A 27,218-nucleotide genomic window follows, 5' to 3' on the forward strand; every position below is an offset into this window, starting at 1 on the left:
TTGAACTAATGACAATAAAGGGAGAAAGAAGAATGGGTAGGGTAGTATACTTGAAATTTAAATAGACAAGACAGGAAAGTTAAGAGAAACATTGACCATAATAGTATTAATGAGAGAGAGAGATTCAGAGGCAGAGAAAGAAAGAGAGAGGAGAGAGAGAATGAGCATACGTGAGAGTACACAATAGAGAGCGACACCGAAAGGAAGTTGGAATTCTTGTTGATGAGATTTTTCTTGTATCCTGTCCAGGAGGACCAAACAATATTAAAAGAGGCTTCCAAGCTATGGGATCAATATTCGAATGTTGGGCTTGATGGAGAGCTAAGAGTTGTTTGGCATGAAAAAGAAAACCAAACTTCTTAGCAGTGACTTTAGCCATATTGTAATTGTGACAGTTTTATTTGACGTCAGAGAAAATAGTGAGACCATTGAGAGATGAAGAAGGACTAAGAATGGAGTCATCAAAAGTAAGCGACCATCACTGTTGGGTTATATTTGCAAGAGTCGTGAGGAAACGGTCTTTGAAGAATTAAACAAAACACAATTTTCATTGCCCCATTGCAGGGCATGGATGAGATTGTAATGCATCGATTGAACCATTACATTGCAAGAGGACTGGTGGCTGTGTGCACTGAACGAAGTTGGTGAACATTAGAGTAGAATTGTCAGCAAAGGAATGGACTGGGTTGCACAAGGGAGGTCACTGATATGAAGAAACAGAATGGAAGAGAGGATGGAGTTCTAAGTTAGCAAAAAAAATCAAAATGATGAGCCATCAGCTACAACATAGATAGAGCAACATGAGAAGAAACTAAATTGTCCTGAACATAGATTTTGTGGCAGGCCATAATTTATCTGGAAGTGCACAATGCCATACTTTGGGTTTAGATCACAGTGGGGAGGGGAACAGAGATCGCGGAGGGGGAGGTCGAAGAGATCACGGAGGGGGAGGTCGAAGAGATCACGAAGGGGGAGGTCGAAGAGATTGCAGAGGGGGAGGTCGAAGGGATCGCGCAGGGGGAGGTCGAAGAGATCGCGGAGGGGGAGGGTCGAAGAGATCGCGGAGGGGGAGGGTCGAAGAGATCGCGGACCGGGAGGGTCGAAGAGATCGCGGAGGGGGAGGGTCGAAGAGATCGCGGAGGGGGAGGGTCGAAGAGATCGCGGAGGGGGAGGGTCGAAGAGATCGCGGAGGGGGAGGGTCGAAGAGATCGCGGAGGGGGAGGGTCGAAGAGATCGCGGAGGGGGAGGGTCGAAGAGATCGCGGGGGGGGAGGGTCGAAGAGACCGCGGAGGGGGAGGGTCGAAGAGATCGTGGAGGGGGAGGGTCGAAGAGATCGCGGGGGGGAGGGTCGAAGAGATCGCGGGGGGGGGGAGGGTCGAAGAGATCGCAGAGGGGGAGGATCGAAGAGATCTCGGGGGGGGAGGGTCGAAGAGACCGGGCAGGGGGAGGGTCGAAGAGATCGCGCAGGGGGAGGGTCGAAGAGATCACGCAGGGGGTGGATCGAAGAGATCGCGGAGGGGGAGGGTCGAAGAGATCGCGCAGGGGGAGGGTCGAAGAGATCACGCAGGGGGAGGGTCGAAGAGATCACGCAGGGGGAGGGTCGAAGAGATCATGCAGGGGGTGGATCGAAGAGATCGCGGAGGGGGAGGGTCGAAGAGATCGCGCAGGGGGAGGGTCGAAGAGATCGCGCAGGGGGAGGTCAATGTGATCGTGGGGGGAGAGATCAATGTGATCGCGGGGGGGTGGTCGAAGAAATCGCGGCGGGGGGGGGGTGGGGGGAGATCGGGAGGTACTCCGGATCATGGGGGCGTGGGCCGACGGATCGCGGAGAGGGAGGCCGATCGCAGCAGGTTTTTTTTCGGGGGCCTGGGGGAAGTACTCCTGCTCCTCCTGGTCAACAATCAGTGCTGGAAAAGCACTTGCGTGCTGGATCCGGCCTTTCTTGCCTCCCTTTAGCTGCTGGGTTTCCCAAGCCCTGGGAAACCTACCCCACAGCCGTTAAATGTAAAAGTCTGTTGAAATTTGAGGCACCCAATTATCATATTTAAAGAACTGATCTGCCTTTCTAGAGTTGGTTAGTCGCCCATGACCCATTTCGCTTCCGTTAAAACTGGAAGTGGGCGCTTTCAAGGCGGGTTGGGATCGGGTTTAGATTTTTGAAATCTTAACCTACTCCCCTGCCACTATCCCGCCCGTCTTCGGGGTTGGCGGGGGGGGGGGGGTTAAAACTCCCCCCCTAGTTTCTCCACTTTTTTCTCATCACTCAGTTCTCTGACATTAGGGATCACCTTGTCCGCTCCACATAAAAACGTGGAAAACTTTGAAGTCTAGTACACTGCGTGATTCATCAAAAAAGTAAATAGCATTTGACTTACGAAAATATCCAAGAGCAAAGCAGAAGTGTATATCACAGGAACATGATCACCAGTGGAACAGCCATCCCGAAATTCATACTCGTGATCATGGATTAAGCTAAAACATTCAATTTAAGAGTTAACACCAGTTTCCGTAATTTAAGAAAAAGTACCAGTGTAACTGGAATAGACCAGTATTTTAAAGGTTGAGGTCATCCTCTTCGGTATAGGGCGAACACAAGCAAGTGTGTAAGAAGGAAAAGTGGACTGGTAAGACAAATTAGAGAGCTTGTACAGAACCTGCTGCACATTTTAAGAATGATGGGAGGGAAATCATTAACACCACAGGTCTTATTGGAGTCCAGAGATCAGAGGATCTGACAGACCGGGCGCGAGAATAAACCTTAATATTAATCATAATGTTAAAACAGAATGGAGCAGAGGGGCTGTTTGCCAAAGTCATCAAGAGCTGGAACAGAAATGTGAGGCATAAAGGTTAGCTTTCTCGTTAGGAGAGCCAGCAACTGGTAGCATTAGAATGGGTACAGAAAGGAGGACTCATAGAAGATCAGAGAGATGACCACAGCAAAATAAAATCCAACAGAGCAGCTGCTGGAAGGGCAGGAAGGCAGGAACTTTTTAATAAAGTTGTATTTAGCAGCCGCAATGACAGATTTACAGAGTTTACAGGCAGAGACAGAACCATCAAAGTTGATAGCACACTTGGTGCATCATGTCCGTGCCAGTTCTTTGCTAGAGCAGCCCAAAACTATTATAAAGGTATAACAGCCTCAGGATATCTCTGACTGATATAGATTCCAGGTGCGATAGACAGAAGTTTTACGAGAGATAGTAAGATGGCAGACATAACTGAATTAAGATGCCGCACCAAACTCTCAGTCATATTCCACAGATATTCATCATGGATCCTGTAACTACATAGGGGGCAAAACGTTCAGCTTTGGCAATGCACAAAACGGGCAGTAATGGATTGGTTGCCCATTATACAGCCTCCCCACCCACCCCGCACCCTCCGATTTTCCTTTCCATTGACTTCAAGTTTGGCCCATGGTATCATTTGAACCAGAGCCTTCGTGTGACTTTTGTAGCATTGATCTCACCATCAGGCGACTTAACTCTCACGTGCTGCAGACAGCCTGGCTGCCACAGCACTGCTAATAACATGAAGGTAAAAATCTAAATCTATCCTCATCAGTAGTTACAGCTTGGATACAAGTAAGCAACTAAAGTGCAAAGCTGGGCCACAATTGACAACTGTATTATGGACTGCTAAAAAAACAATATCTGATCTTGCAAAAGTAAACTAATAGAACATAATGAGGAAGGCGTTAGTACCAGCTCTGTGGTTCCCCCAACCAAGGTTTCTACGTATCCATGATATGACTCATTGATTATAACAGAGAACTTTTTCAAATATTTATGTACTGTTTCTCACCAAGCAAATGAACTTTTTAGTAGTGATGCACTTGACCCAAAGTAAACATGATAACATCAGTAACTGTATAGGGACATAGGGACTGACTGAGATTTATAACCAAATAGCTAAAGAGGGGGAGATTTTAGACAGCAAGGGACACCTTCATGTCTGATCTGGCATCCCAACATTCTTATATAAGGACATATCAAACATAATGATGCTGCAGTTGTCAGACTATTTATGAGTAAAGTATTTTAACTTTGCCTATTACAGTATGGAGTCAGAGCTAAGGGACCTAGATAATAGGAATCTGAATTGGAGCCAAGGGACCTGGATAATGGGAATCTCTGAATTGGAGCAAAGGGACCTGGATAATGGGAATCTCTGAATTGGAGCAAAGGGACCTGGATAATTGGAATCTCTGAATTGGAGCAAAGGGACCTGGATAATGGGAATCTCTGAATTGGAGCAAAGGACCTGGATAATGGGAATCTCTGAATTGGAGCAAAGGACCTGGATAATGGGAATCTCTGAATTGGAGCAAAGGACCTGGGTAATGGGAATCTCTGAATTGGAGCAAAGGGACCTGGATAATGGGAATCTCTGAATTGAAGCAAAGGACCTGGATAATGGGAATCTCTGAATTGGAGCAAAGGACCTGGATAATGGGAATCTCTGAATTGGAGCAAAGGACCTGGATAATGGGAATCTCTGAATTGGAGCAAAGGACCTGGATAATGGGAATCTCTGAATTGGAGCAAAGGACCTGGATAATGGGAATCTCTGAATTGGAGCAAAGGACCTGGATAATGGGAATCTCTGAATTGGAGCAAAGGACCTGGATAATGGGAATCTCTGAATTGGAGCAAAGGGACCTGGGTAATGGGAATCTCTGAATTGGAGCAAAGGAACCTGGATAATGGGAATCTCTGAATTGGAGCAAAGGACCTGGGTAATGGGAATCTCTGAATTGGAGCAAAGGGACCTGGATAATGGGAATCTCTGAATTGGAGCAAAGGACCTGGATAATGGGAATCTCTGAATTGGAGCAAAGGACCTGGATAATGGGAATCTATGAATTGGAGCCAAGGACCTGGATAATGGGAATCTCTGAATTGGAGCCAAGGACCTGGATAATGGGAATCTCTGAATTGGAGCAAAGGACCTGGATAATGGGAATCTCTGAATTGGAGCAAAGGACCTGGATAATGGGAATCTCTGAATTGGAGCCAAGGACCTGGGTAATGGGAATCTCTGAATTGGAGCAAAGGACCTGGATAATGGGAATCTCTGAATTGGAGCAAAGGACCTGGATAATGGGAATCTCTGAATTGGAGCAAAGGACCTGGGTAATGGGAATCTCTGAATTGGAGCAAAGGACCTGGATAATGGGAATCTCTGAATTGGAGCAAAGGGACCTGGATAATGGGAATCTCTGAATTGGAGCAAAGGACCTGGATAATGGGAATCTCTGAATTGGAGCCAAGGACCTGGGTAATGGGAATCTCTGAATTGGAGCAAAGGACCTGGGTAATGGGAATCTCTGAATTGGAGCAAAGGGACCTGGATAATGGGAATCTCTGAATTGGAGCAAAGGACCTGGATAATGGGAATCTCTGAATTGGAGCAAAGGACCTGGGTAATGGGAATCTCTGAATTGGAGCAAAGGACCTGGATAATGGGAATCTCTGAATTGGAGCAAAGGACCTGGATAATGGGAATCTCTGAATTGGAGCAAAGGACCTGGATAATGGGAATCTCTGAATTGGAGCAAAGGACCTGGATAATGGGAATCTCTGAATTGGAGCCAAGGGACCTGGATAATGGGAATCTCTGAATTGGAGCAAAGGACCTGGATAATGGGAATCTCTGAATTGGAGCAAAGGACCTGGATAATGGGAATCTCTGAATTGGAGCAAAGGGACCTGGATAATGGGAATCTCTGAATTGGAGCAAAGGACCTGGATAATGGGAATCTCTGAATTGGAGCAAAGGGACCTGGATAATGGGAATCTCTGAATTGGAGCAAAGGACCTGGGTAATGGGAATCTCTGAATTGGAGCAAAGGACCTGGGTAATGGGAATCTCTGAATTGGAGCAAAGGACCTGGGTAATGGGAATCTCTGAATTGGAGCAAAGGACCTGGATAATGGTATGACCTGGAATGGATGTAGAAATGACATTATTTTGACTTAATTCTTGTTAACAAAATATGTGAATAAATTCTGGAATGCTTTTAATTAAACTTTGTCATAAAATAGACTTTTAAATCAGATTTGATATAATTCGGGGTGGGGGAAGAGAGGAGAAGGCAGGGAGGGAGGGCAAAAAGGAGTAGGGCAGGGGGAGATCCTTAAGAGGAACAAATGTGAAAAGGTTTGAAAATATTACACACTACTCCAATTACTCTTAATGAGGTGCAAATAGAGGTTCTTATCGATTCAAGTTTTAGAGAAATAACATCAAAGGGTAAATAGTAGAGATGGTTGTACCAAGCAATAACAATCAGGAAGGTCCCAGGCTTGATCTCTGGTTGGTGTGAGTCAGTTGAACTTGACTAGTTTGGATGGCAGTGGAGAAGGATTCTTCAATTGGCTTCCATTCTAGATCTCCACTCCTTAAGTGCAGTGGCTCAGCCATAAGAGTTCAACCTAGAAGTTTTGTTTTAAAATATAGTAAAGCCTGTTGTCTATCCTATTTCTTCTATGATATTTCTTACAAGCAAGAGAGCGAATTTTACAGCCGCCCAATGAAAACAATGGTATCAGCACACTGAGCTTGTCTCTGCAACACATCCTGATCAAAATGGAAAATCTGAATCTTTTATTACTTTAGGCAAAATCTGTGCCAGAAAATCTCAACTGATCTGAATGTAGATAATTTGATCCACCAGACCACAGGAAATTTGCTTGGATTTCTTTTAAAACTAGACTTGTTTTTAAAGTGAAACTTAATTGTAATTTTGTTCTATTTTATTTTAGTACAGAAATTCTTCAGTTAAAAATGAATTATGAGTGACATCACCAGCAAATTGGATAACTTAGGCAAAATTTAATGTTTCTGATTTTATATAAGCTTTATTCCAGCCATTTCAAGTTTTTTAAAAGAAGAATTGATCTAACACATTTACCAATGGGATTCCACTGTAATGACTGATTTGCACAATTAAGATTCCCTTCCTGCATTATTCTGAGGCGCTCACTGTCCCCACTACAGCTCAATTTGCCGCCATCAAAGCTCGTTTTGCAGCAGAGATTAAGACCTTCAAAATATTGCACAAATGACTGAGAACCACTTGAACACCATTTAATCTTGTGCTCTAGATGACAACATATAACCAGATGCTTTAGAACAAAGTGCCAAGTTGTCACACTTATCCCAGTTATTTTGGGCCATGATATTGCAGGAAGTCATTCCAGATATCATTATGGTATCTTTATCCTTCCTGTGGCGGTCCCATTTAAACTGGAATGGGACATTTGATTGCCCTTCCGATTTTTGCAATGTATTGCTGCTTTCCAGTTTTCTGCGTATAGGTGATAACAACATCTTGCTCGGTGCGCAATGAGTAATCATGGAAGGTAGCTCAATCAAAAAGGGTTATGTATTCTCCATGTCTATGTCAGGCTATTTCCCTTTCTGAATTATTGCACATGAAAAAACAGCAGATTCTGCTGTCCCCAATGTGACTTGGGAACTTGGTAGTGCTGAAGTCTGGAGTGTTCTGTACTATTCCCTCTCATCTCACTGTATGGGGGTAGGTTGATCTAGTAGGTTGATCTGGCTTCACCTGACCCCTCCCCTTTCCATATTATTATTCCCAACATTATCCTCCCTCAGTTGTGACATTACATTGTCCGCCTTAATTATCCTTTCCGTGCTCCAATCATGGAAATCATGCCAAAAGGCCTTTTCTGGTGCTTAGTCCATGACTGATCCCAACCATTCCTGCCAGTACAGGACTGGAAAGGCTTTCTAATGCTGTGCTTGGCTTGGTCCTTCTCGAGATTCATGTCACCTACTTCATTTTGTTTTTTGTGTATTTTTGATATTGCTTTATGTTGCTTCAGATGTTTAACTTGCAATTTGTACTCACATTTTGTAGGTATTGCTTTAGAATTCAAAAATAATAAAACTCTAAGATGGCAATCAAACCTTGGGAGATAAACACTGCCTAACCGCATCAAGGCAACTTCGTGATTTATTTTGGCAACAGTGCACTTAAGCTTTCCCCATCTTCAGACAGACTTCCACTCTGTTATTATTTAGTATACTCTTAATTCAAACTATATGAGTTAAAACTTTTTCAATATTAAATTGTTATTGACATTGCTTAATTCAAATGATTGAATTATTCAATTTTTTTTAAAGCACAAAAATTACTTAATTATTACAGCTTGATAGCATTCCCCTTTACTCGTTAAGACTCAACAGCAAGCATCAGGACCCTGAATTTACACTATGGGATGCTATGTATGTTTGCCTGAAATTGTACTCTGTGCTATTTTAGCAGAGGAATTAAACCATTTAATTTCAGATGAACGCATCAAGTAATCATGCGCCAGTACCATAATTTCAATGCCCAGATTCTTATTAATTTAATAAATCTAAACTAATGGTACGGTGTGCTTTATTAGCACCTGAACCATTGTGTTGCTTTTGGTTGTGTCTGATTATTTAATTTATGTTAGAAAAAAATACTCAATTCCCTTAAATAATTAATAAAAAAACTTTTAAAAAATCATTAAACATTGTTTCAATGTTATAAAACATATATAAATATTGATCAGTTTTATTTAATTAAAAAAGAAGTTTGTGAAGACTCATCTTCCCATTCAGTGCAGAGAGTCACTACTAGATTTCTGATAACGCAATGATTATTACATCTCCCCCTTGCTTAACCTCATAGAACAACCAGCAAGCCCACCATCGTTACTACAACTCAATGTAAACGATGTAAAAGTCCTCTCTTCAAACTCAACCAAGTGCCAGGGTTAGAATGATCGGGGGACGAACAGCATCGTTCCTTTCTCAGCAGCATCACAAGAACATGGACATATTTCCACAAGTTTAGAGTTCACAGCTGATGCTATAACCCCGCCCCCAATCATCTGTCCATGCCATCATTCTGCTGACAAGAGAGAGAAACAGAGATGTTGGCCTGTAATGACTGTAGTTTAAAAAAGGGGCCTAATTTTACAACCATTACTTCAAACTTGAAGATAAGCACAACTGAAAAGTCAAGTTGTCAGATCATACCAGTGTTTTAATTACTAGCTTAGCATCAAATGTACAGTTATTGCAACCGAATTTATGGGGGTGACGGTCATTTAAAATATTCTGTTTTACAAACCTCACAAGTGACCCTGATGACATTAGGTTACTGAAGAGTATTTGTGTCCTTATTAATCCGGATTTATGCCCATATAGTGCTGAGAAGGAAAGCACATATTGTCCTCAAGCAGCTTGATCAAGGTCACTGCAGAGGTTCATTTCGGAGTTTCATGTATTCTCGTGAAGTTTACAAATGCGTGTTAAATTTCTTTCAAGTTATGTAACATTTATATCTTTGCAACGTTCTGCTGCTGTTATGAGCTGATGAGCTGATGAAACAAAAGGAACTCACTTCTAAATTTTATGGCTCTCCATATGTTTCCCTTGGGCTCAGCGTCAAGCACAACTCCAGTAAGTGAGCCAAAATGTGACCTCATCAGAGTGCCATCCCATGGCACCTGGACACCAGTTAGGCAAAGGATACCTCAAGATCAGGGATGAAAATCCAGCTGCTGCTGCAGGGCCTGGAGGTAATGGCCACTGGGCCTCCAAAAACAGCAGGCAATAGCCTTCCACTTCTGGAGATCCACTGGCTGTCAGTAAAAGAATGTTGGTTTATCCCTTCAGGCTGCTTTGCTATTTCTGCCTGTTCCACTCAGCTCCTTCAATCTGAGGGGGGCAGGGACATGGCACCAGTGCCATTCACAACTTCCCTCTAAGTGGGAAGAAAATGAGGCTGAACCTCTCCCACCTCATTTCCATGACTGTCCAATGCAAGAACTATGATCCCCTCAAGGGACGCCCCGGAAATGCTGGGGCAAGACAAAGAGGATGGAGGAAGCCTGGCATAATAGTTCTCTGCCCATTTTTCTTCTTGAGTGCATCTCAAAAGTAGACACACTTGGGATGCACAGCAGAGGAAAATTGGCCCCAATTTCTGCTATAATGTAGCCTTGCCCAGAATCAAACACAAGCACTTGTGAATGTGAATTTCCCTCTCATACTCTCCCAGTTTTTCAGCTAGTGGGAGGATAATCAGTTTGTCACATCATATGGCTTAAGCTAGAATAAATTCATCAGGTTAATTAAAGTAAAAATTAAACAGTCAATTAAACAAAGATCAATACAGCAGATTTCACTAACTTACAATATTTAAATTTTACCTCCTCAGTCTCCCCCCGCCCCCACTCAGGCAGGTAATGGAAACTGCTGGATAACGGAGCGAACTATCCAGCCACCCCCCCACCCCCTTTCTGGCAGGTAATGGAAAATTCCCTAGCAACCTGGCAGCACTGGGACTGCTTAAAACTCCCCATAAAGCTGCCCATGACTCAGCTGCTGGAACCAACATTGACAGCTCAAATACTCCCCTGATGGCAATGCAACTTCAGCAAGTGTTAAGACCTCACATCAGTTTCAGTATGCAGTTTAGAATCATTCTTTTAATAGTCAGTATCTGACCATTTAAGCAGCTGGCTTCAGGCAGATTGCCCAGAGGATTGAAATTAGAGTTCAGTTTGCAAACGTTGAGCTGCTCCATATCTATCAGTAGATATTGGAAGTCCTCCCACGCTGGATCATGCGTTGACCCAGGAAACCGAACCTATAATGTTTGCAAACCTTCATTTCCATTCAGTTTTGGATTACAAAGAACTTTACTGGGATGGTCTCAGTGGGTAAAAGAAAGAAAGACTTGCATTTATATAGTGCCTTTCGTGACGTCAGGACTTCCCAAAGTGCTCTATGGCCAATGAAGTACTTTTGAAGTGTAGCCACTGTTTTAATGTAGGAAACACTGCAGCCAATTTGCACACAGCAAGGTCCCTCAAACAGCAATGAGATAATGAGCAGATAATCTGTTTTAGTGCTGTGCAGTACTCCCTCTGTGCTGTACGTTCTATGTAATTCTATGTAATGGATGAGGATTAAATATTGTCCAAGACACCAGGGAGAACTCTTCTGCTCGTCTTCAAAATAGTGCCGAAATAGATCTTTTATGTCCACCTGAAGGGGCAGACAGGTCCTTGGTTTAATGTCTCATCTGAAAGACGGCACCTCCAACAGTGCAGCTCTCCCTCGGTACTGTACTGGAGTGTCAGTCCAGATTTTGTGCTCAAGTCTCTAGAGTGGGATTAAGAACCCACAACTTTCTGACTCAGAGGCAAGAGTGCTACCACTGAGCCACGGCTGACACTGCAACATGAATAGGGAGCTTGCCCAATGCCAGTAAGTGGAGCATGTGTTGAATGTAACCCAAAAGTCTTGGGAAATATCTTCTATGAACCAACACCATAAGTGAAACGCCTCAAAAGGAAAAGTAAGATCTAGATCTGACATACACAGCTAAAAGGTAATTAAAATATTGCATGGCCAAAGGAACATGGCAGAATGGCAATTACTCAAATCTAACAGTGAATGGGAGGAGGGTCTTGAATAATCAAACTTGAATCTGGAAACCGGATGCAGCAGACCTTGCATTTATTGTCTAACGTAATATCCATAATGGGCAATTTAGGATCGAGAATTTAACCCGAATCTTTTGGTGGTTTTGTTAAAAGTAGTGAACTAAATACTAATAAAACAAACAACAAAACACAATAATCTTTTTGAAACTGTAAATAATTATACTATAATTTGTACCAAATTGTGATAAAAGCACTGAAGATTTTACCCTTGCAAACAGGTGGTCTCCTAATGCTGCAACGTAATGTTATTGTAAAGTATATATAAAGGGAATGGCTAATATCAGGCAATTTGAGTAATCAAAGGACTCAGACCATCAATGTTTGGATAAGCAGCATTTCACTGGAAAGAAACTGCTTCATCCAAGCATTCTGTTTGATCTAGCAGCAAGCTTTAAAACCTTCTGCCTAATGAAGATTTATGTTTTCACACTGTGTAAACATCCATTAAAAGGGGCTTTTATTCTGTTTCAGTCACTTAACACCTTTGAATCATGCAGAATCCGTAATAGTTTAATTCATGATCAGAACCTTTAAGTGCTAGCTGCTCACACTTCTCTAATTAAACGCATATTTAGGAGACACAAATTTCATACTGAATCCACTTATAGTTGCGTAAAACTAAAACGTTACAAGCTAAAATCCATTTTCTAACCATTTGTGTGACAACTGTGCAAATAAACAGAATGTCCCCTCACCTATCTCCTTCACTCAATGACAGGATCAAGCATTCCTTAGTCAAGTATGCCACAAGGTGAAGACAACACAATCACAGCCTCACCTACGCACATTGTCAGGAAAGTACAACTTCACCACTCTCCCCAGATACTAACTGTAACGGCGAGGGTGGATGGACAACTGGGCTTGACCCGCATCCTCCGGACAGTAACCTTTATTCCTCCTCGCAAGACTAATCATTCTCCTCAGTGTATGACTGGTGCATCAACAAATTCCTCACAGGGAAATGGCATTAATTGTGACCTTTAACAACTGTTGGAAAGGCACGAGACCCAGCCCCCTCTGTGTAAAGAAATGAGTCACATCACTGTTCTAAAGCACCATGTTGCCTGGTCCTCTGCCAGGTTCCAAGTCCTGCCTGCATCACTCGGGAAGGGAGGAGAAGGGCAGGGAAGTGGAAGCCACATACTTCCCACTGCTGGAAAGAGGAAAGAAAACAATTGGAAGAAGAGTCATTTCAGGGTAATCTTGCCTTTTGGGGAAAGTCCAGGAGCATATTACAGTATCTGTTTGCCATTTCAACCAGAGCAAGTGGTCACTGCAGACTGAAGACAACGAGCAAACAAATTTGCATTTATACAGCATCTTATGTCCCAAAGTTTTTTATAACCAATGGATTAGTTTTAAAGTGCAGTCACTCTTATTTCAGTATACTCCTGTTAGCTCAAGGCCACATGATTCAAATTAGGGGGCAATTAAAAATTTTTGGGACAAACAATGACTGGGTCAACAGGAGTAGGCTGTATGTAGGCAAATCTGACAGCCAACTTGCATGCAACAATGTCCCATAAACTGCAAAGGAATGACCAGATAATCTGCTTTTGGTGGTATTGGTTGAGGGAGGAATGTAGGCCATGGCACTGTGAGATTTTCCATTCTTTAAATATGCCGCAGAATCTCTTACGTTTACCTGAGCAGATAGACTGGGCCTAGGTTTAACATCACATCCAAAGGACGGCACCTCTGACAATGCAGCATTCCCTCAGTACTGCCCCTCTGACAATGGAGCACTCCCTCGGTGCAGGAGTAAATTATCAGCCTAGATTATATGCACGCAAGGTGCAAAAGAGGCTGATGCTTTGAGAAGTGTTGACATGTGTATTTTAAAGGGTAGTGGTCAGAGCCCAAAATAAATTGACATCACTTGGATGAAAGAATGAAGCATGGAAGGGAAGGGAAGGGAAGGGCAGGGCCGAAGTATGGAAGGGAAGGGAAGGGGTGAAGTACGCAAGGGAAGGGGTGAAGTACGCAAGGGAAGGGGTGAAGTACGGAAGGGAAGGGGTGAAGTACGCAAGGGAAGGGGTGAAGTACGCAAGGGAAGGGGTGAAGTACGGAAGGGAAGGGGTGAAGTACCCAAGGGAAGGGGTGAAGTACGGAAGGGAAGGGGTGAAGTACGGAAGGGAAGGGGTGAAGTACCCAAGGGAAGGGGTGAAGTACGGAAGGGAAGGGGTGAAGTACGGAAGGGAAGGGGTGAAGTACCCAAGGGAAGGGGTGAAGTACGGAAGGGAAGGGGTGAAGTACGGAAGGGAAGGGGTGAAGTACGGAAGGGAAGGGGTGAAGTACGCAGGGGAAGGGGTGAAGTACGGAAGGGAAGGGGTGAAGTACGGAAGGGAAGGGGTGAAGTACGGGAGGGAAGGGGTGAAGTACCCAAGGGAAGGGGTGAAGTACGGAAGGGAAGGGGTGAAGTACGGAAGGGGAGGGGTGAAGTACGGAAGGGAAGGGGTGAAGTACGGAAGGAGAGGGGTGAAGTACAGAAGGGGAGGGGTGATGTACGGAAGGGGAGGGGTCAAGTACGGAAGGGGAGGGGTCAAGTACGGAAGGGGAGGGGTGAAGTACGGAAGGGGAGGGGTGAAGTACGGAAGGGAAGGGGTGAAGTACGGAAGGGAAGGGGTGAAGTACGCAAGGGAAGGGGTGAAGTACGCAAGGGAAGGGGTGAAGTACCCAAGGGAAGGGGTGAAGTACGGAAGGGAAGGGGTGAAGTACGGAAGGGAAGGGGTGAAGTACCCAAGGGAAGGGGTGAAGTACGCAAGGGAAGGGGTGAAGTACCCAAGGGAAGGGGTGAAGTACGGAAGGGAAGGGGTGAAGTACGGAAGGGAAGGCGTGAAGTACGGAAGGGAAGGGGTGAAGTACCCAAGGGAAGGGGTGAAGTACGGAAGGGAAGGGGTGAAGTACGGAAGGGAAGGGGTGAAGTACGGAAGGGGAGGGGTCAAGTACGGAAGGGGAGGGGTGAAGTGCGGAAGGGAAGGGGTGAAGTACGGAAGGAGAGGGGTGAAGTACGGAAGGGAAGGGGTCAAGTACGGAAGGGGAGGGGTCAAGTACGGAAGGGGAGGGGTGAAGTACGGAAGGGGAGGGGTGAAGTATGGAAGGGAAGGGGTGAAGTACGGAAGGAGAGGGGTGAAGTACGCAAGGGGAAGGGGTGAAGTACGGAAGGGGAAGGGGTGAAGTATGGAAGGGAAGGGGTGAAGTACGGAAGGGAAGGGGTGAAGTACGGAAGGAGAGGGGTGAAGTACGGAAGGGAAGGGGTGAAGTACGGAAGGGGAGGGGTGAAGTACGGAAGGGGAGGGGTGAAGTACGGAAGGGGAGGGGTGAAGTACGGAAGGGAAGGGGTGAAGTACGGAAGGGAAGGGGTGAAGTACGGAAGGGAAGGGGTCAAGTACGGAAGGGAAGGGGTGAAGTACGGAAGGGAAGGGGTGAAGTACGGAAGGGGGAGGGGTGAAGTACGGAAGGGAAGGGGTGAAGTACGGAAGGGAAGGGGTGAAGTACGGAAGGGAAGGGGTCAAGTACGGAAGGGAAGGGGTGAAGTACGGAAGGGAAGGGGTGAAGTACGGAAGGGGGAGGGGTGAAGTACGGAAGGAGAGGGGTGAAGTACGGAAGGGAAGGGGTGAAGTACGGAAGGGAAGGGGTGAAGTACGGAAGGGAAGGGGTGAAGTACGGAAGGGAAGGGGTCAAGTACGGAAGGGAAGGGGTGAAGTACGGAAGGGAAGGGGTGAAGTACGGAAGGGGGAGGGGTGAAGTATGGAAGGTCCCAGTAAAGATGCACCTAACCTGTTCATTTACACCTGCATGATTTGATCTTTGCAACTCGAGGTGCTTATTCAGCCCTGCCTGGATTCCACTCTCTTCTTGTAGCATCCACACCAGTATCATCCACATCAATACGTCACAGTGATACATCACTGACAAACGTGTCACAAATTTCAACAAACTTCGGAAAAATTGCAACTATGTCTTAACTTTTCTGGAGTTCTGTCAGCTTTATAAACTATGAACATTCGGCCCAAAAAGGACAATTGCTACAAAAAGAAAACAGATTGCTTAGTAACATAGACACAGCATGCCCAGCCACGAAAGCTTTTCACATCAGGTCCCCTATCACCAGAGAGGAGAAGCACAAGGAACAGAAGAGTCACCCAGCTGCAATCATGCAATTCAATGCAGCCCCTGTACTCACGCATTATGTGCTGTGTGATTTGCCTCAAATACATCATCAGACTGGCTGGGTTCATCAGCATGGCAGATCACGTGGTGCTGAGCCTCATCTTTGCTGAACATCGCAAATTGGATGTCAAAAACAAGAATGAATGAAACAAAATCAGACATGAACTGTGGAGTGCAGGAGGACATGGGGAAAGACATCAGCCCATGGCTGCATCATATAGCAGGCAGATAAATGGACCTTGGATTAACATCACATGGGGATTCCCGATTTAGGAGGGTCAGGATAAGGCTTTCATTTTGCTGCAGTGTAAGGATTTTGGTTCAGGTGGAAGTTAGCACTAGGAGGTAAAAACCTCTATTTGGAGATGTAAACTTTTGATTAAACACTTTAATTTGTATGGAAAAGTAGATAGGAATCGAAGTAACCACTTTCTTTAGTTTATGACAGCCATTGCACTCCTTTAGAATGTTGGATGGGGCTGATTTTCTCTATAGGTGCAAACTTTGCGTGCGGAACAGGGTGCGATTAGCCCAAGCCTTGCCACTGGTACAGAGCTGAGATATGTTGCAGCCACATGTAAATTATATTAAAGTGAAGTGAACAGCTGCATTTTGACAGCCATGTTTGTCTCAAAACCAATAAAGAACCACCAGAGTACAAAGACAACGGGTTCCTAAAAGGTGGTCTTAGCTATAGTTATGTCTTACAACTGACCTTCAGTGTCTTGGCACAAGGTGACTCTTGTTGACACTATCACAGAAACTGGAACTCCAAGGATACATGCACTAGCAAATTCTCCATCTGCCCCTCCAGGCATTAGAAAACTCTGACTGCTGATATTGTTAGTCATTTCACCTACAGGTAAAAACTAGGTTGCTGGGTCCAGTGTCTTCTCGTGATTGAAACATTTGTTCCCAATTGCCAACATAACAAACTATTTTCATTCAATTGGCATTAATGCACATGCACCCATAATGATGTACTTGTATGTCTAACCAGCTTGTGAATCACATCTCATTTCACAATTGAGGATCTTCCCCTCCCCCCCAATCCACTGGGTAAAATTCCAGATTTGTATGGATGTGAGATATTTAAATCTGTGTTTATTCACCTGCAGCAGTTTCCTGTTGCACTATTCTATGGAAGCCCATAGTTACATCACCATATCTGAACTGGACAGGCTGGAGTGCACGTGAATTCAGACACTAGTACATTAGGCTTGTGGGCCACTGCGATAATATAAATATTAGTAGCAGACAGGTTCTCATGTGCTTTTTTAGTCTTAAACATAAGTCCAAGTTGCTCCCCAAACTCATCTGCGATATGGTCACTAATGCAAGAAGATGATATGACAGGATAAAAAGCAATGTTAAGTAACTGGGAATAAGGCTGGAGTAAAGACCACTTCACAGTAACGACTGAAGTTGCACTACCAAAGCTCAATATGATTTCAATGCTTGGTTCAATTTTTGCCAAACACTTACTTTTCGCTGAGATCTTCGTGCCTCTGGCCATTGGGTGACAGGAAGTGTGGAGCAGCCTGACTTAAATGGCCAGGCAGAGGACTGCAAGGACTCGCAGGGGCAGACAACGAGCTCTTGATATTCTGCACTGAATGTCTTCGGCTTCTCCTCCGTTCTAAACCACGTCGCTCATTCATGCCAAGGCTTGATCTCCTCCGGTCCTTGCGTCCACTCAGACTAACACTATCATCTCCATCTTCGTGTTTCAGGCCCATCTGTAAATCAAATAAGAAAAGTGATTTACGCTACAATACAAATGCAAAAATTCACATTAAATTTCATTTGTTTCCCCAAGTGAAAATATCCTGGAAGTTATTTATTTATTATTCACCGCTGGCAAGGCTCGCATTTATTGCCCATCCCTAATTGTCCTGAGAAGGCGGTGGTGGGCCTTCTTAAACCACTGCAGTCTGTGTGGTGAAGGTGCTCCCATAACGCTGCATCAGTTTTATATAACTGAGTGCCTTGCTCTGCCACTTCAGAGAGCAGTTAAGAGACAATCACATTGATGTGGGATGGAGACCAAGTAGGTTTTTCCCTCGTGTTGATTCTGTCACCACCTGCCGCAAACCCAGTCTGGCAGATATGTCCTTTAGGATTCGGCCAGTTTGGTATGTGGTGGTACTACCGAGCCACTCTTAGTGATGGACACAGAAGCCTCCCACCCTGAGCACATTCTGTGTCCATCCTATCCTCAGTGCTTCCTTCAAGTGGTGTTCACCATGGAGGAGGACTGATTCATCAGCTGAGGGAGGGTGGTAGGTGGCAATCAGCAGGAGATTTCCTTGCCCATGTATGACCCGAATCCATGAGATTTCATGGGATCCGGAGTCAATATTAAGGTCTCCCAGGGCCACTCCCACATGATATACCTATGGGCCCCCACCTCTGATGGGTCTGTCCTGCCGGTGGGACAGGACATACCCAGGGATGGTGATGAAGGAATCTGGGACATTGGCTGATAGGTATGATTCTGTGAGTATGACTATGTCAGGCTGTTGACTTGACTGTGGGACAGCTCTCCCAACATTGCCACCAGTCCTCCGATGTTAGTGAGGGACGAGTGGGCTGGGTGTGTCGTCGTCGTTGTTTCCGAATTCGATGCCTAGGTCGGAGCCAAGTCCGTTATTATTATTCTTATTGTAGCTGTTTAATACAACTGAGGGGCTTGCTCAGCCATTTCAGAGGGCAGTTCACAGCCAACCACATTGGTGTTGGATTGGAGTCACATGTGGCCAGACCGGATAAGGTTTCTTTCCCTAAAGGACATTAGTGAACCAGTTGGGTTTTTACAACAATTCGACAGCTACATGGTCACTTTTACTTTAACAGCTTTTTATTTAAAAATATTTTGCATTTTTTTATTTAACTGAATTCAAAATCACAAACTGCCATGGTGGGAATTAAATTCATATTCTCTGGATCATTTGTCCAGGCTACTGGATTACCAGCCCAATAACATAACTACCACGCTACAATACCTGATGTGAAACTTGAAGTGTAAATCAGGTCTGAAGCCCAAATTACATCAGCTAAAGGCTACATTTACACTACAATCGAAGCAAAACTGTGTTGCACCAACACTGCAGCTGTGGTATAAATGCATCCTCAGGACACCTCCAGGATGTGGGCTGCATCACTGGCCTAAATTTGATTTCAGTGATTTAACACCCAAATTACACTCCAAACTTTGCATCAAACAGCAACTGGAATCCTAGTGCATGGACAATAACTGACTAATATAAGTAACCTATGACAGGTAAATGTATAAGGGGAGGGGGACAACCGTAATGAAAAACACAGACTAAAATGAATTTCTTTCCTGTGATAGTATGTGAGGGTTTAATTCACCCATGTTTTCTTTCCTGTGATAGCATGTGGGGGGTTTAATTCACCTGTGTTTTCTCTCCTGTGATAGTATGTGTGGGGGGGTTAATTATATTCAATTCAACAACTTGTCATCATGGGATTTGAACTCACAACCTCTGGGTTACTAGGGGAAGGCCCGTAACCATTAGGTTACCGTACCTGCTACCAATGATTTGAAAGTAAAATTCTCATATGACATGAAGATTCCGGGGCGGGGGACACATTACAGTTAACAGCAGAGGGATCTGATAGGTTAACATTTCGAGTATGTACCCTTCACAGCATTAACCTGCCTTTCCTCTGTAAAGATGCTGACTGACATGCAACGTGTGTTTGATCCATAATTCCTCTATGCATTTGTTTGCCAATTTCTGCTATCAACATCCAGGATGATTAAGGGATTAAGGTGTGGCTCAGTGGACAGCTCTCATCCATCAGTCACATCTCAAATGCACTGTCACCACTGCACGTATGTGTTGTGCTAATCTTCTGGAGAGTTACAATTGGCCCCAGCATACGCGAGGCTGAAGAGTTTTGGGGACAGTTTATTGGAAAGAGTGGAAATCAGCCAAGATTCTTGCTCCTGATTGGTATCTAATGACTCCTCTGAAAAGTGTGCAGCTGAGGCCAATAGCTAACTTAGCTGTGCTGCCCTCGACCAAGGCGCAATAGTTTTCTGACACTTGTAAGCTCACACTTGAAGAATGGTCACTTGGGTGAGCTACTGCCAACGTGGATTATTCCAGCAGCGAGAGATGTGGAAAAATTACTGGTCCGTACACTTTCATGCCTCTGAAATGACTGCATCTTGGCCTGGGACTGAGCTTGTCGCCATTTGTCTCAATCCATCAGTGTTGTTTTTTCGATTCTGATATTAAAAGCATAAATTATCAACTTACATCACCACATAATAGAATGCCTGTAAAATGTTCTATCTTTTCAAGAAAGGTTAATCTGTTGAATTGCTTATTGTAGACTGCAGCTTCTGCAGTTTTATAATTTTAAAACCCAACAATTTTCTCTGTAAGGCAAGTGCAGCTTAATTCCTGTGATTTCTGCTGGCTTAAACCTGAATATAAGCCCACGTGGGCCATGCCTCAGGCTTCCTTTCATAATGACACACAGGCACAAAGCTCTTCCTCCCCAGCAGATTTTTAAAAACTATGTCACTGTGTTCACATTAATGCGTGAGTGTGAAATATTACCTCATAAATATTGAATTGTTCTACCAAGTCCAAGTCAGTTCCTTTTTTGTTCAAGTGTCTCTGTGAAATAGCTTCCATCCCTTGTTCTTCCAGACAGTCCGCTACATCATAGAAGGAATCTTGATCAGGCAAACCTGCCAATGTCTGGGAATTCCAACAGAGCACATGAATACATTCATTCCACTAAGAGAGAGAAACTGTTAAGCAGCACACTAAGAAAGCATCTATAAAATGGCTTTAAAGGAGATTCACTGTCGCCATTTCTCGCTGCCAGAAATCACCATTTAGACCAAATTTAGGCAGTAAGATGTTCATGTCACGTTGCATTGAGAACTGGACCTGTTTGTTTGAGACTTCATATAAAAACTTTGAAACAAGTGCTTGGAAATTAAGCTCTTTGAGTATTAGGGTACACACACTTTGCATTTATACGGAATTCCTTTATGTTATTTTAACAGTAGCCATTAACCCCTTCACTCTAAATGAGTTAGTGTATCCGTTAAAATAGCACACAAAGGAATTTCATAAGACTATCTTAAGTGTTTCTATGTTAATATTCAAAGAAATTAATTTTAAGGCACAAATGTGTTTTAAAACGGACCAATCTATTTTTGCAAAAATTGCCGTGGGCTTCCACTTCTCACCTGCCGTCTATTGATCCGTCTGTCTGTCATCTACCTGCCGTCTATTGATCCGTCTGTCTGTCATCTACCTGCCGTCTATTGATCCGTCTGTCTGTCATCTACCTGCCGTCTATTGATCCGTCTGTCTGTCATCTACCTGCCGTCTATTGATCCGTCTGTCTGTCATCTACCTGCCGTCTATTGATCCGTCTGTCTGTCATCTACCTGTCGTCTATTGATCCATCTGTCATCCACCTGTCATCTATTGCTCTGTCTTCCATTTACCCGCTGTCTCTCCGTACGTCTGCCATCTATCTGCCGTCTATTCATTCACCTGTCATCTACCTGCTGTCTGCCATCTGCCTCTCATCTACCTGCTGTCTCTCCGCCCATCTGTCAGCTGCCTGCCGAGTGTCATCTACCTGCCGTCTCTCCTTCTGTCTCCCATCTACCTGCCGTCTCTCCTTCTGTCTCCCATCTACCTGCCGTCTCTCCTTCTGTCTCCCATCTACCTGCCGTCTCTCCATCTGTCTCCCATCTACCTGCCGTCTTTCCATCTGTCTCCCATCTACCTGCCGTCTCTCCATCTGTCTCCCATCTACCTGCCGTCTTTCCATCTGTCTCCCATCTACCTGCCGTCTCTCCATCTGTCTCCCATCTACCTGCCGTCTCTCCAACTGACTGGCATCTACCTGCCGTCTCTCCATCTGTCTGCCATCCACCTGGAGTTTCTTCATCCATCTGCCACCTTTCTGCCATCTCGCCATCTGTCTTCCATCTACCTGCCGTCTCTCCATCTGTCTCCCATCTACCTGCCGTCTCTCCATCTGTCGCCCATCTACCTGCCGTCTCTCCATCTGTCTCCCATCTACCTGCCGTCTCTCCATCTGTCTCCCATCTACCTGCCGTCTCTCCATCTGTCTCCCATCTACCTGCCGTCTTTCCATCTGTCTCCCATCTACCTGCCGTCTCTCCATCTGTCTCCCATCTACCTGCCGTCTCTCCAACTGACTGGCATCTACCTGCCGTCTCTCCATCTGTCTGCCATCCACCTGGAGTTTCTTCATCCATCTGCCACCTTTCTGCCATCTCGCCATCTGTCTCCCATCTACCTGCCGTCTCTCCATCTGTCTCCCATCGACCTGCTGTCTCTCCATCTGTCTCCCATCGACCTGCCGTCTCTCCATCTGTCTCCCATCTACCTGCCGTCTCTCCATCTGTCTCCCATATACCTGCCGTCTCTCCATCTGTCTCCCATCGACCTGCCGTCTCTCCATCTGTCTCCCATCTACCTGCCGTCTCTACATCTGTTTCCCATCTACCTGCCGTCTCTCCATCTGTCTCCCATCTACCTGCCGTCTCTCCATCTGTCTCCCATCTACCTGCCGTCTCTCCATCTGTCTCCCATCTACCTGCCATCTCTCCATCTGTCTCCCATCTACCTGCCGTCTCTCCAACTGACTGGCATCTACCTGCCGTCTCGCCATCTGTCTCCCATCTACCTGCCGCCTCTCCAACTGACTGGCATCTACCTGCCGTCTCGCCATCTGTCTGCCATCCACCTGGAGTTTCTTCATCCATCTGCCATCTATCTGCCGTCTCGCCATCTGTCTGCCATCTACCTGCCATATCTCTCTCTTGATCTGCCATCTACCTGCTGGGTCTCTGTCCGTCTGCCATCTACTGTTTTTTATTTTAAGAGTGATTTGTGACTGAGAAACAATGTTGAATGAGCTAAAATGATGAAGGTGCCGAGATAAGAGAGATTACTTCACCTTTAAGTTCCGTACTACCAAGCTCCCTTGAGATTGCTTGTTTATACACATTCCTCACTATGTAACTTGAGCATCAATAAACTTCTACAGCAAGGATTTTACTTTGAACTATGTAGAAAAAGGAGCTACAATCTGTAAAAACCTAAATCTGCTGCACATTAGATTAACAGATAATTTAATTAGCTAGTTAGAGGTGGAGAAAGGCCGGCTAACTCCAGAATGATTCTGTTAACTGTAGTAGACAGGTGAGTGATATCTATATAATGGAATGAGGTGATTAGTTCAGTATTTGAACAGTGCAAGTAATGCGACTCAACACAGTGGTGCAGTGTAATGATGGGGTTACGTCCAGGTGCCCAGGTACTGCTGGCACAGGTGTGATTCCTGGAAGGATATCGGCAATGCCCTTTGGAAGTATGCTATCAAACACTCGAAATGTCAGTAATGTCACTACAGATTCAGTTTAATTTTTGGATCCACGGGTAAAGAAAGTGCAAAGGTACACATGAAGGTGCAGGGTTTGACGTAAGCAAACTGCATAATCCAACGGGCACAGGTTCAAGCCTGTTACTTTAATCTATTAACCTCACCTATGACATCTTTATCCAAACTTGATGGGTTATTACACAGTTTATCACTCATTGGGGAATGGGGAGTAAAAGTAACAAACAGGAGGCTCTCAGTTCTTAATTACTCCTGTGTTTCTGTCGCTATTTGAGGCTGTTTGCCTGTTTTTTTACTTCACCCTCGCTCACCTGCCGCATCACATCTCAGCTGCCCACAGGCAGACAAGCTACTCCCAAGCCTCTACCAAAACTCCTTGGCCACCAACTCTAGGTGATGTTTACAGTAAATTGCCTTACCCGCTGACATTGTCTCTACCTCGCATTAAGTACCTTTCCCCCAAGCCCAAGATTAGAAAATTGTTTGTGAATAATCTTGAGTGCACATTCCCATCTCAGCACTGGATGGCGCAAATGTCAGTCACCTCTGACCGTGCTTTTTTCATTCGTTCACGGGATGTGGGCGTCGCTGGCGAGGCCGGCATTTATTGCCCATCCCTAATTGCCCTTGAGAAGGTGGTGGTGAGCCGCCTTCTTGAACCGCTGCAGTCCGTGTGGTGAAGGTTCTCCCACAGTGCTGTTAGGAAGGGAGTTCCAGGATTTTGACCCAGCGACGATGAAGGAACGGCGATATATTTCCAAGTCGGGATGGTGTGTGACTTGGAGGGGAACGTGCAGGTGGTGTTGTTCCCATGTGCCTGCTGCCCTTGTCCTTCTAGGTGGTAGAGGTCTATGTTTAATAGGGAGCCCTTTTGAAATTAATGTAGCATTTTAGGGTTATAATTATAACTTTATTAGCATTCATTAAATGTTGGTAGGAAATGGAAAGAGTATTAAGAGGGTTTCCCAATTTTATAATCTCACCAACTTTATTGCTAGAATTAGAAAATGGAGGTAAATGTAGTGCAATTTGCTTAAAAACAGCATTAATGATCAAATCACTAATTGTACTAATTTCCATCACAAAATTTTGTAGATATTCACTACATCTGAGGAACATACAGGTAAATCATTGATCTGAGGGTTTCTGGACTGACTGACAACTGCCATGATGATAAAAACCAAGAATATTAGAATTTCAAACTCAACTGTCAAACTCAAAACATGAGTGGGACAGGGGCTGCTTTGAAAATCATATCCCGCAGCATCGCAGTTAAACAGCCAGCCGAAGGTAACCATCAATATACTAACAGCAAGACAACATGTTCTTGTAAAACCTGCTCTGTCATGAGCCTGGGGGTCATTTGGTGACAGACAGTGATTGCCACATTACAGGCACACGGCACAACCAGGCACACCAAATTCAACTGGATGTTGCACAAACCTTATTTATTAGAGTCATTGTGTAAACGAGAAGCTCAGTGTCAATCCCATCCTTTTCATCCAGTATTTCCATAACATTTGACCATGGTCTCACACCTGAAGAAAAATATTACAAACACAAATGTTAACAATCTGTCTTGCCCCGGAATTCCACACTAGCTGGAGTTTCTGCTAACGTAAAGGACACGGGAAACTAAATTGAGGCTGCATGTGTGTGTCATAAATGACACTACTTCAGTAGTTAATCCAGTTGGCATAATGCAATCCGAAACCTCTACTTCTAATTCAACAACAGATGGGTAGGATAGGGAGTCAGAATCTCACAATGCCCTGGTGCCTTTTAGACATGGCCAGCAGGAGCAAGAAACCGCACTGTCAATATGGGAATAATTCTCACTTCTGAATGAGAAAACCGAGCTGAAATTGCATGGTCGCTCCACGCCCACCCTCAGTCGATGGCACTGACCCCGCCACAATTCATTCCTGCAGGAGCCAAATTGTACAGCCTAAGTGGCCAGCGGGGGTAGGTCCAGGCCTTCTCCCAAAATAGAATCTGTGAGCTCCCTGTTGTCCCCTTCCTGTTTTTTAAAAAAAGTATGGCTCATCTTTGGGGTTCAGGCCCCAATCTCAACCTGGATGCCCCCTCCCAGTAGGCTCACTTGCACCAGGATTGGAGACATCTTCTCCCTGGTGAAGCAGCCTCTGATTTTACACTGGGTCTCCTGTAGGCTGTGGGGCCAGGAAGTCTCAATGTTGGGGGTCCCTACCCTTGGCCTTGCATCTATTCACATGCGTGCCCAATTAAAGGGGAGATGACATTTCCAGGAGACCCTGAGGGGTATGATAAGGGGTGGAACCTTCATTGTCCGGGGCGTTCCGCTGGTCTCCTTCCAGAGTTACAGCAGGAGACTGGCAGAACCCGAGGGACTTCAGCCCCAACAGCCTGATGCTAGTCTGGGTATAATGGTACAAGGCATCCTTTGCACTTGGAAACTGTCCTGAATGGGTATTATTTGTCTGTGTCCTTTATTGGAACAAATGCAGCTTATTGTTCTTTTCAGCTTCCTTTTCCTAAATTTTTACTACAGTAAGCTGCCCTGCAAATTCTTTAATTCCTGTATTTCTAATTAATTTTTATTTTGCTGCTTATTTTCCTCAGAGTATGATAATCCCTCTGAGTTTGAGTCTCAGCGCAGTGCCTGCTAGCTAATGGCCCTAATGTAGCTCGGGAAACAGACCAGAGTCCAGACTGTCTTAGCTCAAGGCCAGAGTCCAGACTATCCAAGCTCAAGGCCAGAGTCTAGATGGTCCTAGCTCAAGGCCATAGTCAAAGTGGTCCTAGCTCAAGTCCAGACTGTCCTAGCTCAAGGCCAGAGTCCAGACTGTCCTAGCTCAAGGCCAGAGTCCAGACCGTCCTAGCTCAAGGCCGGAGTCCAGACCGTCCTAGCTCAAGGCTACAGCCCAGACCGTCCTAGCTCAAGGCTACAGCCCAGACCGTCCTAGCTCAAGGCCAGAGTCCAGTCTGTCCTAGTTCAAGATCATAGTCCAGACTGTCCTAGCTCAAGGCCAGAGTCCAGACTATCCTAGCTCAAGGCCAGAGTCCAGACTATCCTAGCTCAAGTCCAGACTGTCCTAGCTCAAGGCCAGAGTACAGACTGTCCTAGCTCAAGGCCAGAGTACAGACTGTCCTAGCTCAGGAAGCAGACCAGACCAAAGTCCAGAGTTCCATTGAGTTACATCGAGTCTACAGCACAGAAACAGCCCATTCGGCCCAACTGGTCTATGCCGGCGTTTATGCTCCACGTGAAGCTCCACCCTCCCTACTTCATCTAATGCAATCAGCATCCTTCTATTCCTTTCTCCCTCATTTGCTTATCTAGCTTCCCCTTTAATGCAATTTACCTCAACTATTCCTTGTTGTAGCATGTTCCACATTCTTACCACTCTTTGAGTAAAGAAGTTTCTCCTGAATTCCCTGTTGGATTTATTAGTGACTATCTTATATTGATGACCTCTAGTTTCGGACTCCCCCACAAGTGGAAACATTTTCTCTACATCTACCCTATCAAACTCTTTCATTATCTTAAAGTCTTCTATCAGGTCACCCCTTAGCCTTTTCTTTTCTAGAGAAAAGAGCCCCAGCCTGTTCAGTCTTTCCTCCATGAGTATATCCTCTTAGTTCTGGAATCATCCTTGTGAATCTTATTTGCACCTTCTTCAATGCCTCTATCCTTTTTATGATATGGCGACCAGAGTTGTGCACAGTACTCAAAATGTGGTCTAACCAAAGTTCTGTACAAATTTAACATAACTTCTCTGTTTTTCAATTCTATCCCTCTAGAAGTGAACCCCAGTGCTTGGTTTGCCTTTTCATGGCCTTATTATCTACGTCGCTACTTTTAGTGATTTGTGTATCTGTACCCCAAGATCCCTTTGCTTTTCTAACCCATTTAGACTCTTATTATCCAAGCAGTATGTGGCCTCCTTATTTTTCCTACCAAAATGCACCACCTTACATTTATTGATATTGAAATTCATTTGCCAATTACACGCCCATTCTGCAAGTTTATTAATGTCATCTTGAAACATAGAAACATAGAAAATAGGAGCAAGAGTAGGCCATTCGGCCCTG

The 27,218-nt window shown here is 44.9% G+C and overlaps 1 protein-coding gene across 13 annotated transcripts in view; it reads right to left on the reverse strand.

Moving 5' to 3' along the window:
- fhod3b (formin homology 2 domain containing 3b) overlaps positions 1 to 27,218 on the reverse strand; it is a 746,243-nt gene that overhangs the window by 182,751 nt on the left and 536,274 nt on the right. For 7 of the 13 annotated variants that reach the window (XM_068000433.1, XM_068000425.1, XM_068000417.1 and 4 more), the window contains exons 8-10: positions 24,588 to 24,682; positions 20,303 to 20,446; positions 17,190 to 17,443 (exon numbers count right to left, since the gene is read on the reverse strand). In XM_068000433.1, coding sequence (XP_067856534.1) covers positions 17,190 to 17,443; positions 20,303 to 20,446; positions 24,588 to 24,682 — 493 coding nt within the window. Of the gene's footprint in view, positions 1 to 15,717; positions 15,811 to 17,189; positions 17,444 to 20,302; positions 20,447 to 24,587; positions 24,683 to 27,218 lie in introns of all 13 variants that reach the window. The other 6 variants (XM_068000389.1, XM_068000364.1, XM_068000354.1 and 3 more) reach the window with 1 other exon arrangement.

Source organism: Heptranchias perlo, chromosome 2 (assembly GCF_035084215.1).
Source record: "Heptranchias perlo isolate sHepPer1 chromosome 2, sHepPer1.hap1, whole genome shotgun sequence".
NCBI lineage: Eukaryota > Metazoa > Chordata > Chondrichthyes > Hexanchiformes > Hexanchidae > Heptranchias > Heptranchias perlo.